Here is a 14,858-nt window from a genome sequence, read left to right on the forward strand (position 1 = left end):
ACATTATCAAAATCTGACACGCTCGAATATGTCCATTTGCCTCTTTTTCATTCTTGACTCTCTGTAGGTACTTCCCCGATGGAAGGGCATACCTCATAATATTTTTTTCTTTTACAATTTAATCTATACAATCCATTGAGTCTCCACGATGCTCGAAGGACATTTAGAATACCGTGGGTTCTCCTACTAACTTGTCTCTTTGATGATAGTATCCTAACGTATAACATACAAATCTTTTAACTAAGAACGAACAAAATATTTCGTTGATACGCGCATAAACGTGGTAGCTGCATGCATCAATTGTCAATGCGAAATATTGTTAAAGTAATAAGAAATGGTACCAAGGTGGTACCCTATGTGCAGCAGCAACCTACTCTGGAGGATATTAGAGTGAGCAATGAGAGAGGGGCACCTTTACAAGGCTGAGAGAGCGGCTCCAGTAGACAGTCGGTCACAGAGACTGGTGAATAAACTATCTAAGTAATAATAAAACTGAGTTCAACTTTTTCTATTGTGATTGCTGTTGAAGTTTTCTAAGAACATGGAGAAAGATCATCAGCCTGACTCTATGGCTACGGTCACCATCAAACCGGAGTACACCCCATCAGAGATTTATGCTTCATCAGAACCACCACCGGTGAGTATGCTTCCATTCGCTTATTTACCGTAAATTCCCTGACATCCTGACAATAACATCTTCTATCATATAAATTTTGTGAAATTTTCGATAAGAAATATTCATAATAGTTTTTAAAATCTGCTTTGCTCACAAAGGACTTTCAACCTTCACTACATACATATCCTGTAGGATGATATAAAAAGCTGCCTTTACCATTTCTTCTTTCGTAAATTTTTTTTTCCATTCGAGTGTCGATTCGAATTTTTATATACACTCCGCAGATGAAGCGTTTTCATTAAAATTTCCATTTAATTCTTCAAATCCTATAGAATACGTTTATTTTGAAGAGTAAAAACTTTCAATACTTTGCTATTTTATTCAGCTGACAAAAAATCAGGAACGTCCTATATTTTTCACACACTGGATATATCCCTCAATTTCCAAGCTTTAAGAAAAGCTTATGGAAGAAACAACATGAAGAATTATGTTATTCGGATACAACAAAGAAAAAAGTAAGACGATTTCACTTCCTTTTTTTCTGGATTATTTGTGGAAATAATTGTACCTATCAAATCTTAAAGTCATGCGGAGTATCTAGGAAACATTTTAATGAAAACATTTTTTTACGATCCAAATTATTGTAATAATATCTTGAGAGTTTCATATTACTTCGAATTGTATTTCGAAATTTTGTCAACTGATTTTTCCACATACTAATGAAAATTGAGGTTTGATGTCCAGGTTGAGTTTCTTGCTTGATTGATTTCAACTAGTTTTGTTATAGGCTACTCAAACCCTTTGTAGGATATGTGTCGAAAACAAGTATCAGCCCTTGAATGTGAGATATAAATTCTTGCCATATTTTCCGTCTAATGCACAAAATATAAAGGGAATACGAAATTTACTTTTCTTTCCGCCTGCGCCAGGAGATCAATGCTTTTCAAGACTATTCAGGATGTCCCACGCTAGGTGGCCTCTTTCGGAAAGAAGAAATGTACGATTATTCTGAAAAGTTTGATTTGAAAGACAGAGAATTATAATGAATCTTCCTTATGAAACCACCTTTTCGTTCTCAACTTTCTTGATTAATGAACGATTAAGTTCTGAATATTTCATAGTTCCATTCTAGACTTCTTTCATATTGTCTTGGCTTACCTATTATTTCAGTATAGATCCTAAGATCCTATCGAGTAAATGTTATCATTTTCAATATTCTTCATCTTAACTTCCGGGAAAAGAAACAGTGGACACTGTATTATTATACTTAACCATCTTATATGACGAAATGAACGTGATTTCGCGTTTCCTTATATTGACGGATGCTCACGTTCAGAATTTCAGATTTTTGTGTTTATCAACATTTCACGATATCAAACATACAACAAAAATATTTAATTTTTCATTTGAGTCACCTCTGGAATGATACAGATAAAGTGTCATTCATGAATTGAACCAGTCTAAACATAAGGTTGCGTGAAGAAGCGAAATACATTAGAGGGCTAATAGGGGCAAAGACCTTCCGCAGCGATCAAAAAATGATAAACATAATGAAACCACATATTCTCTATTCATATTTCTATGAATCAAATGCATTATAATTCAAAAATAAGTATAGTAGTATTCTTTTCTGCCCTAATTTCATATTTCGTGCATAAAACTTCTTAATAAAAGAGTTTTATTAGCGGAGACAAGGAGTTTCAAAGAAGCTGAAAATTTTTGAATCGATAATTTGGTAATAAAAGATCTTACATTTTCATCCTCTGTTGTGAGGGGTACAGTGAATTTTTGAATTTCCGAAAAATAATATATAAATTCAATTTCATTATGTTCAACATTACACCGTGTTCAATATTACAAACTATTTTTGTATTGAAATAGTTTTAAGTCAGTGACAAAACGGCATCCAACCTCTGAAATTTGCAGTGCAGAATTCAATATGAATAAGAATTCCTTATCGAGCCTAAGTTGCAGATTGGGTTGGACTGTCCAACACAATAGTTTTTTGAAGCAATATCCTGATTAGAAGAAAATGAGAGTGTTTACATGCGAATGTCCCTTAAATATAAACATTTGCGTGTTACTAATTTTACAGGTGTCTCTCTGAAGTAATTTGATGAGGATATTAGGAATAATCAGAGTTTTATATTATAAAGAGTATACTCGAACAAACACTGTATTTATCAGGAATAGGTATATTGAATAAATGAAAATTATAAAAAATAACAATATCATTATTTCCATAACTCAACACCTCTTGTAATATGTGAAAGGAAGTATGAAATGATGAAAACTGAGATATAAAAGCGATTTCTGTTGAAAATTAAATAGTAGAATAATTATTCATGATTATAAGTGATTCGAAACAAACTATGCGGAATTCCTTACATGTGGAGTAAAATGTTGTATACTAAATTATATAGGAATAGGAATTCAATAACCATGCAAAAATGAACCAACAACAAATTCAAAGAATAGCTCAAGAAGTTACCGGTTGAAGTACGAAGTCAAGTTACACTCAGCTATTATTTTCCCCTCTTAGTGCTCTATCTAAAAACATATATTCCATTTCATTTATAAATAACCATTTACACTCGCTTTCACAAAGCTTGATAGGGAAATCAACGCTTGATTGGCGAATAAACGTCAATTTGTTTTGAATCGATAACTCAGTCCTGGACATTCAGAATATTATTTGCGCATCAAATTATGATATACCTATAAATCTTAATTAATTGATTCTCAATTGCTACTTTTTCAATATACTTATTCAGAAATCAAAAGGATGCAGTAATTTCGTTTTGAAAATCCAGTGTTAAATCGTTGATCGGGCAATCAAATTTTTGTGAAATCTGTTCTCAGTTTCTGGACTTGATTGTCACCAATTCTTATTCATCAGTTAGAAACTTTCTATCTCGCCATAATTCTCATAGGTATCTGAAAAAATTTTAAACTTCGGTGGTACCATTGAGTATTATTGAATACTCAAAGGCGGTACACTTAAAAAAATTTTTTTTATCCCGAGGTAACCATATTGCATTTCTTTCGACTTGAACTTTTTTGAGTTAGTTCATACTCTTGTGCACTGTAAAATTATACAGGATGTAAATGAATAATAGCGAAAAAATTTAAAGGCTGACTCCTTGCAAAAAATATTGTGTTTTTTTTGGCATCCAAGCTCAGATAAAAAGCTTTCTCAATATGGCATTTCCGATTTTTCTTTCTTAGAAACCTGAAAACAGACAGAAATGAAATTGAGCACACATTATATGAAAGAATTCGATGGTGTTTTCTATAATTTCAAGAAAAAGCGACCCTTAAAATTTGTTATTTTCATGCTAAAAGTAACGGTTATGCGAAAAAAAAAATATCCTATAGGCTGGACTTATCGTCCAACTCAAATTTACTTAGTAGGCGGATATCACGCTGATTATATGAGGCAACATCATCGAAATTTTTTTATTACCTTCTCGTTCCTAGAGATGCTAAATTTCATTTAGTTTTCTGGTGTCTAAGAATAAAAAATCCACCTTTAGGGAGCTGCATCTAAGCAGCTGATCAAAAAAGAATTCATATGAAAGACCCTTACTATTTTTCAACAAGGAATCACCTCTTCAATTTTTTCGCAACTATTTATTTACACTCTGTATATCATATTCATATACATTTATTTTTATCGTGGTGAATTCCAAGGTGTGATGATATTATATAATACTATCTTCTCAATCGTTCTTAATTGCATCATCGATTAATCAAACTGACACAATCATTCTCGAAAAATTTCATCGGTAGGTATTTACTTTATATCCAAATATCGCATATTCAATATTAAAATCGAACCTAATCGATCGACATGCATCTTCCGATTAATCATTTTCTGTAAATCCGTTATTCACGCAATATTTGTGAAAGTCAGCTTTGTGTGGAGGCCAACGATAGAAAATAACTGTTCTTGCGGTGATTAGTAGCGAACTTGAACGCCAAAAAACTATAAAACCACCAGAAAACTGGATTTCTCGATATTGCGAGGACAGCTGTTTTCATCGAAACAGTGGCGTAGTTGCATCATAAAATATTATTGATTTAGATAAAAACTATCAGTTATAGTTGATGAATATCTGACGAGATCAAGAAAGCATGAAAATAAATTTAAGCAGAAAATTTGATTCCCCACCTCGTTTATACTGGAAGCAGAGTACCAATAAATATATTAAAATTATCATTATTCATTTATTCAAGTTACCTATATTCTGATGCAAAAAGACCCTTGGTGGAAGTATTTTCAGAGTGTACCTAAAATATTTCATTGTCACTCTAGTACTCCCACAATGTGACTAACATTTTCAAACAGGCCAAAACGGAACTTTTAACTATTGGTTCACTCTTTCCGAAGTCTCTTCTTCCAATAATTAAAAAATGAGGTCAATAGATTCTTCAGACAGCTCTTTAAAATGATCCACTCAATTCATTTCAATTGCTTTGAGTACTCAGCCCCACAACAATTAATACTCAATAATATAGGACAAGTCAACATAAGGAAAAATTAAACATGAATAATACAGATTTTGAAATGCCAAAAATAATATTACAAGAATAGATCAGTCATGGATTAATTCAATAAATCAGAAAGAAAAAAGAAAGAACTAGACTAAATAAAGCGTTTCACCAAAAATCATCTATACAAAATTTTCAAAATGAAAAAAATTATTTGTCATTTAATTAAAAATTATAACTGAAATAGATCCTAATACGACACTAGATCATTTATTATCTGAATTATCGCGAAGCAATGGGAAAAAATTTATCTCGTGATGACTCAACCATATGGCTTCGTTTAGGTTATGGCCCGTTCGATTTTTACTTGTGAATGAAAGTGGTAACTTGGGCATGCAAATTTTTGTCGTCATTTAGTAACTCAAACGATTTCATGAAATGACTCATTTCGATACCCATTGACAGAAAAATACTCAGGACCAAGTGTAAAAAAAAAATAGAATATTAGTTCAAAATATCACCAAAAAATTCGTCGAAAATACTCACATTTTTTTCAAAATGGTCATCATAATCTTACTTCTACATCACTCATTGAAAAGATGAATTACTAGCTCACATTTGGATATTAATTCGATTAGGCTATTAGCTTTAATAGTCAAAGACGTGTCATCTGCGACAATAATCAAAATGAACTCAACAAAATAATCAGGCAAGTCGTTGATGAATAATAGAAAAATAAGTGGCCCTAGAACTGATCCTTGTAGGACACCAAGATTGTTCTGATACTCGGTGGAAACATATTCCTTGACATGAACAAATATGAACGATTAGAGGGGTAACTCCAAAATCCAATTCTGAAATATGCCTCTAAAACCCATTTCGGTTTATCAGCAATAAATTAATGTTGATCAAACCCAACCCTCAATAAGAATAGTTACGAACCGGCTCAATTTCAAGGAGAACTGAATGAATAGTTTTTTCTTTGATATTTTATCTACTTTAAATTCCACTCCGATTAGTTTTTGTATTTGTCATTCTCTTCTATTCTTTTTTATTAGAATCCGAACGCTATTACTTTCGAAAAAGTTTTGTTGACGTTCGAGTTTCGGACGAGGGAATTCGGTTGGCTGTCAAAGTAATCATCATAGAGTCCTACAAATCTGCTGATGGGGACGTCATTTTTCCGGTGCTTCTTATCGAAGGACTGGCTCATTGCTCTACATACTTTAAAGCCATTCTGGCTCTGGAAGAAATACCACTGTTCTGTAGAAACATAGCATATACAATCGAATGACTTTCGTCCAATAAGTCTCTATTCTTTCCTAGTTAAGACCGTGGAGAAGTTGTTACCATTACTTGAATAAGCTATATGTAGTGATAGTTTTCACACACCTTTCATATTCATCAGAAAGTAGTAATCGACACTATATAAATTTCAATGAAAATAATCTCCAATTACAACGACAGTTCATTGCATTTGTGTAGCCACTTTCACTACTAATTGTCGATTAACAACAGAATGGGTAACCATGTAACAACAATAGCCTCTACATATACACGACTTCATACGAATCATTCAAATAACTATTTCTCCGATGATCTCATACAACTATAAACTACAACAAAACATGTCTGATCAAAAACGATCATAAAATAACTTCGAAAACGCAATAAGATCTCTATTTCGAATGAATAGACAACTCGAACTCAGCAGTAGTATAATTTTTAAACATTTTTACTCCTGTAACTTTGGACCGGTTTGGTCGGAAGAGGATCAGCTAGATTTTGTCTTTCACCAAGATAGATGAAGATTTAATCTACCTTAGGAGTGTACTTCGTTCAATTCCTCATTTAAACGAAATAAAGGAATTTACTTTTATGAAATTATAACTATTTAACCACCGAAATAAAACTTTCAGAATTAGACGTATTTCCTTGTCGGTCGAAGGCTGACAAGAGGATGTTACTAAGCAATGAAAGCATCCTAATCAACATCTTTATGTTGGTAAGCTTCGAAAACGTTGACTGCATACAAATAATTAATAATTATGGATAGGTTTTTATACATCCTGTTTATACTCTCACCACGTTATACAATCCGGATTTTCATCCATTCTCGCTTTATAATTGCATGGTTTTAACCTGGTACCATAGGAATTCCTAGCATCGAATATTTCTGGAATAATTATAAATATGATTTTAACTTGCTTCATGCAAATACCCAGAGAATCAACTTTCATATTCGGTATCACATACATTACCCAAAAAAAATATTAATGAACAGAAATATCGAGCAGTACTAAAAAAAACTTTTCTCATTCAAAATTCCATTGTTCCAATATCACTTGTTTAGACGTTATCGGAAAGGATAATATTCTTTTATGAAATCGATTCTTCAGTTTAAAAAGTGACATTTCTTACCACAAGAAAAAGAAAATATATATTTCGTGGAAGTTGAACGTTATAGTTTTCCTTCTATCCACTTGCGCAAGAAAGAGGGGTAGTGTTTTCGAAGTATTCAGACTGTCCCCAGTCCCATGTATGGCCTTCTAAACATTTTGTGAAAACGCAACTCACCATTGCTCTGAAAATTGGGCTATATTGATAGTCGGACCTATTCTGCCGATCAAAAATACCTATTCCCAACATTGCGACTTTGACGCTACCGGAAACTGACAATAACTTTCTTTTACACTACTGCAGTAATCTGTATCAATATTTTAACCGGAGACTTATGTAATTAAAAAAAATATTATTAGTTAGTAGCAATTTAACATTCTCAAACGAGAAATTAATGAAAACAAATTGCAAATGAAGCGGTTTGTGTGTAAACAGTGTGTTCAAAGTGAATGGGTCACTGCATGTTTTGAGTTATGTATTGAAGATAATTAAAAAGCGAAGCATATTTATTTTTCAAGGGCTATCGGAAAAAATATCGGATATAGACATGAAAATTTTTCACGGAAAAATAATACAAAAAAAATTATTTTCAGAACTAAATGGTCCTGGCATTTTTTATTTTAACTTCCAGTTTTTTCGACCACGGCAATATTCTTCTTGCACAATATATTCAGGACAATTCCTGATATTTTCTGAATGCTCAATAAATTCTCAATACGAATATATAAATACGAAGATAATTTTTCATTTATTTCAACCTCTTTTATATAGAATCCGAAATAAAATCAACATTCGGAAAATATATCCATATTGTCTAGATATTTCAATTAATACTTGTCTTCAAATATTGAAGTTTCTTTAATTTTATCTTATTTGACGTAAAGTTTTTATTGAACCATAGACAACATGGATATATTTTCCGCATTTATATTTTACATTTCCTCAGAATAATTTTGAATGAAGGTGCTTGAAATGAATGTAAAATATGAGCAAAGTTTTCTAAATACATTACCTATGTAAGAAAAACGTTGCCATTTTCTAGAAATATGAAAATTGAAATGAAAAATAAATGTTTAGAAATTGCCTACTTTAGCATTTAATGTTGAAAAACAGTAGATATTGCAAAACATTTCTATTTCAAATGGTTTTTCAACGATAACTTTTCATGACCAAGTTCTATACTTTCTCCAATAGCTCTGGAAAAAAGCTATTCAATTTTGTTCAAGAATACGTCGCAAAATTTAGTGACTTTCTCACGTAAAACACGCTCTTGAAATGAATTCAGTTAATTAAAGATAGCTATTTTGTTGTAAATATGCTTGGACAGGACGATTACAATTTCAAATCTTGGCCTAAGAAAATGTTATATTGTGTGTCCTAAATTTGTGATATGACTTCACTTGAACTGTACCTATATTAACTTACACATGCGTACTCAACATAATTTTCTCATCTATTCTCTTCAAAAAGATATTTAACAAAAATAAATAAATTCGGAAATAAAGGAATCTGATTCAACCTATCCAATGAAATAATTCAATAATTCAGACTGTTCAAAAATTGAATGTCACATGGTATTTGTCTATCATTTTGACGAACAAAACAGTTATGTAAGTTTAAAACAAGAAAAGAAGAATGGCCTATTAATTATATGTTTGTCCTTTTGTGAAAAAAATGTTTGTTGAAAAATCAGACAAAATGGCGTACTTTTAAAGTGCTTGTATTATTTCATTTCACTCTGATATGAATATATTCGGTGTCATTAGAATAATCACATTCTTAAAATTACCAAATTATTCATTATTATAATACAAATAATCATCGATTTTTCCCTAATATGCATATTATCATGCATTCCATCTCAGGTGCAACACTTCTCTTTTTACAGATATTTTTAGCATTTAGGTTATTCATTTGAATTTAACACGAAGTTGAAAGGACATAATAGTTCTATTGTTTATTCATTCCCCTGTTGCGTTTGTTGCTTCATCTACTGTTGAAATCTCCATTATTGATTCAGGCTGAGATCTAGGTTGAACATTTTTTCATTGTCTAGCTAAAAATAGCCATAGTCTCAGTCTGTATTCAAAGATAAGTGCTATTTTCTTAATGGAAAGAAATAGATGAATTATTAAATGCATCCATCTCATTTTTGGTCATTTGAAGGCTACATGTAAATTTTATTAGTCTATTTGTTCTGCCAGTTCCAAATAATGGCTATCATTTTTACGGTGAGAACTCAAGAAACAATAAAGTTTTCAAATGAAATCATCGTTTTAATGCATAATTTTTAAGGATGATATTCAAAGCCTGTCAGAAGTTATGGTAGAAAATACAAAAGGGTTGTCGATTTCACCATTCTCTAGCTATAGGGATGAGTGTGTTTCAGAGGCATCTCTATTCCAAAATACTTCTGCAAATTTTGATTTGTTCATCTTGGTCCTACTTCAAAGAAATTTCTAAATTTATTCCCATGAATCCTGGGATCAGGATCTTAGATTGTCTATACCATAGACATAGAGAGAATGGATTAAGCATTCCCTATTCGGCTCTATAGCAGAAATGGCAGAAAAATGTGAAAGACTACCGAACATGCGGCCAGTTTTTGTCTTCTTCTAGAATTTTGATTGGTCCATATTCACATCTATTTTCCATAGAAAAATGACAAGTTTTGATTGCCAGCATCACTGTTTCCCCTCTCTCCACAGAGCAGACACTTTCATGCGGGTATTGCCCAGTCCACTCTATGGGCAAAGTACGGCCCGCGGGCCAGGTCCGGCCCACGTTATAGTCTAATCCGGCCCGCGTCAAGATTTTGAAAGAATCACCAGTACCTATTTTTTTTTCTAAGTTTGACCGCCCTAGGTCAATACCTTCTCAAAACCGGTGATATATTCTGCATTATTTTTTTTTCTTATCAAATGTGATCACCGAACTTGATATTTATTAAGTCTAGGGACTCTATGCTTATCAGAAAAATTGTATGACCAGTATTGACTGGAGGGGCGTTGCCGAATTGTGAAATGACGTAGAATACTTTTAAGGGAGAGCACTTCTGAAATCAGAATTTTCGTAAGTGAATGCAATATGTTAAAATTAAAATAATATATTTTTCGATATATTTGAGTTATAAATATTGTAAGGACATACATTTTGAGAATAAGGAAAACAGCCAATTCCATCAGTTAAAATAAAACTACAATTCTAGGTGTTCAAATTCCAACGTAGAGTCTTGTGAATTATCAACTCTAAATCCTTACTAACTGGAGAAATAGCTAAAATGTGAATTGGCCTGACTTTATCGGAAAGGATGTGAGATAATTGCAAGAAGTATCTCATATCATTGCCACAATTGTTTATAGAAGGAGGAGTAGAGTTAAAGTTTTAAAAAAGTTTCCTAAAACAAAGAAATCACTGGGTAACATTCATGAAACTTTTATTCTTATTAATAAAATACATATTTTGAAAGGAATAATTGAATACTTCAAAAAAGTACCAACAAACAAAACATAACAATACTACCGTGGACAACAAGGCCAGGCCAACATCGTGATGCATCTATCTGGTCAACTTTTCACACTCTATCATTCTATCCTACATTACTTCCGTTGTTCTCAATTAAACTAAGTACATAGTAGGAATAGTCAATCCATCTGTACCATTAGTCTAATTGGCAGCTGAAAACGTGTGCATAACCATTGTCTGCCTCATTTGATGACAGATAGGTAATGAAATCCAGGTCATCATTACTCAAATGCCGTGTTCAGTGACACTTTCACTTCTAACTGTTGAAACTTCCATATTCGATAATATGCGGAAAGTTCACTTGTTTTGTACGATGGAGGAAAAATATTTATTTATTTTCAAACAATGAAAAATCTATTTTCATTTCTTACTGATAGGTTCTACCGTTCATGGTAGTTCTTGAGTTTAAACAACCGTTTATAAGTTACGTAAGTAACGGAGAAATGATTCATTTTATCCGCTACTTAAAAATACCCCTGTTTACTTAGTCCTTTTTGACGCGTTTCGCAGTCATCAGTTTCTTTCACATAATGAACTTTGCCCTGATGGTGGTTCTAATAATTTTGCAAAGCCATAATAATTCGCAAAATCTCCGTGCTGTGAATAATTTATTTGGAACCTTCGCCTTTTCGAGGGAAATAGCCTATATAGAGAGTGAGCAAATTATCTATGCCCAAATTTAATGAAGTGATTCTTCAGGATTTTTTGCAAAAAAAAGTTCCTTGATAGTATAGTTATGCACTTTATAGAGCAGCTATATATCCAGTGTTCCTTGTTTTGTAACCTAAATATAGCATTCAGAGCAAAAATATAGAACAGTTACATAACTCCTATGTTCGCCTCAATGCCTCAAACAAGGAACACATGTCCTTTTTGAAAAGAGCATAATGCAAATATTTGTTCCATATGAGACCTATATGTAATAAATTTATGTGATATATAAAAAGACTTGTTCTTGAGAACGCTCCAACAAAAACATGAAAAATTATGGAAAATCATAAAATATTGCTATAACATTGAACTTGAATTTTGTGTTCGCGAATGGTGTGTTTTTATCAATAATTGTTGAGAACAAAATTCCAAAGTTCGGTGAGATAAGTGAACGAATGAAGGAATGTTCAGAAACAATATATATGTTTAAATAAATTTCAGACTACAAAATTCATCTCTAAATAGTAGTCCAAGTAATAGCGTTGGAAGTGATATATCACATAATGCCAATTGCTTAATTTATAACTGTTCTCCAAGAAAAATAAAAACATGTCTTTACGCATTCAATCATGCCATTAAAGATTAACAGTTCACTTATGTTTTGGCATAGGTAAAAATGTTTTAGAAAGTTGAAACGCTATAGTTGTCATGATTTCAAAATGATACATGAACATGGCAAATAAAGAACAAAGTTACAAATATGTCACGTTGAAGTCATGGAACGGGAATATGAAATTTACGAAATGTGGATATAATTTGGATACAGCACAGGAACATCCCAAATATCGTATTAGGCACGTAATGGTTACAGACAAATAACACATAACAAGGTTCCCTATTAGATCTCCCAAGAAGACATAACAGATTTGTTACTGGTCATCTGGTTACCATAGGAAAGATTGTCCGATTATAATTGATTATACTTTTCAAGTTATGCCTTGTTCTGAGTGGAATAATTGACAAATTTCACAAAATATTAAAATCTTGAATAAATTCACAATGGAAGATAATGAGATCTTACCTACTCTATAAAAATTTTTGGGTGCAAATGGTCTTTAGAATCATGCTGTGAAATTTGGCCTGAGATAACTTGCACACCCTGTTTATTATTAAGTGTACAAAATTATGTTCACCGAAACGTCGTTGACCTGTACAAGAAAAATGTGTCACAATTTATATTTTCAAGCACGTTTTACAGCACCAAGGTAATAATATAATGAACATTAGTAAGAAGGAAGTGAGGTACGAGTAGTGAGAGCAATATTAATGAATCAGATCTACAGGATATTAACGTATAACCCAGATGAGCACCGTGCTCAAAAATCAAATAGTAGATCCACAGTATGTGCTGTGGATCATTTTCAATAATATAAATCAAATACAGGGTGCTTCCTAATTGAATGTCTGAATATCAATATTTATGGGGGTGATTTTTGGGCCCATTTTAAGAAGAAATATTTATAAGAACATATGTCCTAAACGTCTTAACTTTTGAGATACAGGGTGTTATTATTTAGACAGTCATTGGCACGCCACTGACATGAGCAAATTTGATCTCTTGAATTTTTCAGTCCGACTCACGGGTTTCACCTAAAAAATAAAATTTACGTATGTCTCTGCATGGTGATATTGTCATATGTATGTATTAAGGATATTGTTATTATCATGCAGAGAAGCGGTTTTTATTTTTTTGAGCGGAAACCGTGAATCGGATTAAAAAAAGTCAAGTGATCAATTTTGGTGATAAATGATTGGGAATTTCAAAAATAATTTTTATTTCATCAAAAATCTGTGGCGTACCATCAATGTCTGCCAAAATAGGTAGGTCAAATTACGTACGAACGCCACTGGTGGAAATTAAGAAAAAAGTGATACATTGAAAAATGCCTCTCGATTCATATAGTATACATGTATGACAAATTTCATTGAAATATTTGAAGTGGTATTGTAGATATTGATAATAAATGATTCATTTATGAAAACTTTACCACCCTGTATCTCAAAAGATAAGACGTTCAGGACATTTGTTCATATGAAGTTTTTTTCTTAAAATGGGCCCCAAAAACCACCCCCATAAATATTGACATTCAATCACAAAACACTCTGTATATTTCGTGGGTACTAAAAATAACAATTCATAAATTCAATTTCTCTGGCTGCTATGTATGAATCGGGTGAAAATGTCTTTGGTTTGATTCAAACCAATTGTGAAGATTTCCAATTGAATTGGATCGAAAATCTCAATTCTTTATTTTTCCAATATTCAGTTGATGAAATCCTCTTTTTATAATATGTTCCTGTTTTAATGAATGAATGATAGTTTTATCTATCCGTGGAAAATGAATACTTATGAAACTTAGGTATTGACATTTAAAGAGAAATGGAGAAAATGGAATTATTATTACTTGTTTTTTTCCTGAGAACTTTCCAATTTCCAAGAATAATCATTTCGTGTGGTAGGTGGTAGGTGATGGATTTATAGAAAATTAACCAAGCATGAAATTGTTGCTATTTTTAAGTAGAAAAACCAAAGACTGTTGTTGCAAACTATCATAAGTGGTGATTCTCTCGACAGAGAGTGCCATTATATTAGGGTCATAAGTATCTGCCAAAATTAATTCCCAAAATTCTTTCATTGTCCAGGTTTTCAACGAAAAATAAATTGCTTCTAACCTTAGAAGGTAGGTAGAAAAATAATTATGAATAACAAATAAGACGAAAGTCAACGTAAGTTTTCTTGAAAACTCAACACCACTACACAAAAATGAACCTGAACTTTGGAGGAGGTGTTTGTATCACACATTTGCTGTGTTTTGAGCATTACTCATTGATAACCAAAAATCAACAGTTTCCGAGATATTTGAGTTCTTGTGTTTTTCAAAAAATTTCTCACCTTACTTACATTTTTCGTCAATTTGTTCTACGTTGATCAAGTTTGATTATAATTTTGGATTATTTTCTTCAGAAAAATATATTATACGTATGAAAAAAGTAGAACTATCCTATATTAGATGTTGAAAAAGAATTAGTATTATTATTTATAAGTTGGTATATGAGGAAAGGAAAATCAATTTCTAATATCAGTTTGCCCGCAACTTTCAAATTCCAAAAT

At 32.0% G+C, this 14,858-nt stretch overlaps 1 protein-coding gene across 1 annotated transcript in view; it reads left to right on the plus strand.

Moving 5' to 3' along the window:
• The first annotated feature begins 412 nt into the window (after positions 1–412).
• The window catches only part of LOC123316120 (putative uncharacterized protein DDB_G0271606), a 61,581-nt gene continuing 47,135 nt past the window's right edge, over positions 413–14,858 (plus strand). Inside the window, exon 1 of the mRNA XM_044902104.1 lies at positions 413–637. Within this exon, the coding sequence (XP_044758039.1) occupies positions 542–637 (96 nt within the window). The 5' untranslated portion in view covers positions 413–541. The remainder of the gene's footprint in view (positions 638–14,858) is intronic.

Source organism: Coccinella septempunctata, chromosome 1 (genome assembly GCF_907165205.1).
Source record: "Coccinella septempunctata chromosome 1, icCocSept1.1, whole genome shotgun sequence".
NCBI classification, from domain to species: domain Eukaryota; kingdom Metazoa; phylum Arthropoda; class Insecta; order Coleoptera; family Coccinellidae; genus Coccinella; species Coccinella septempunctata.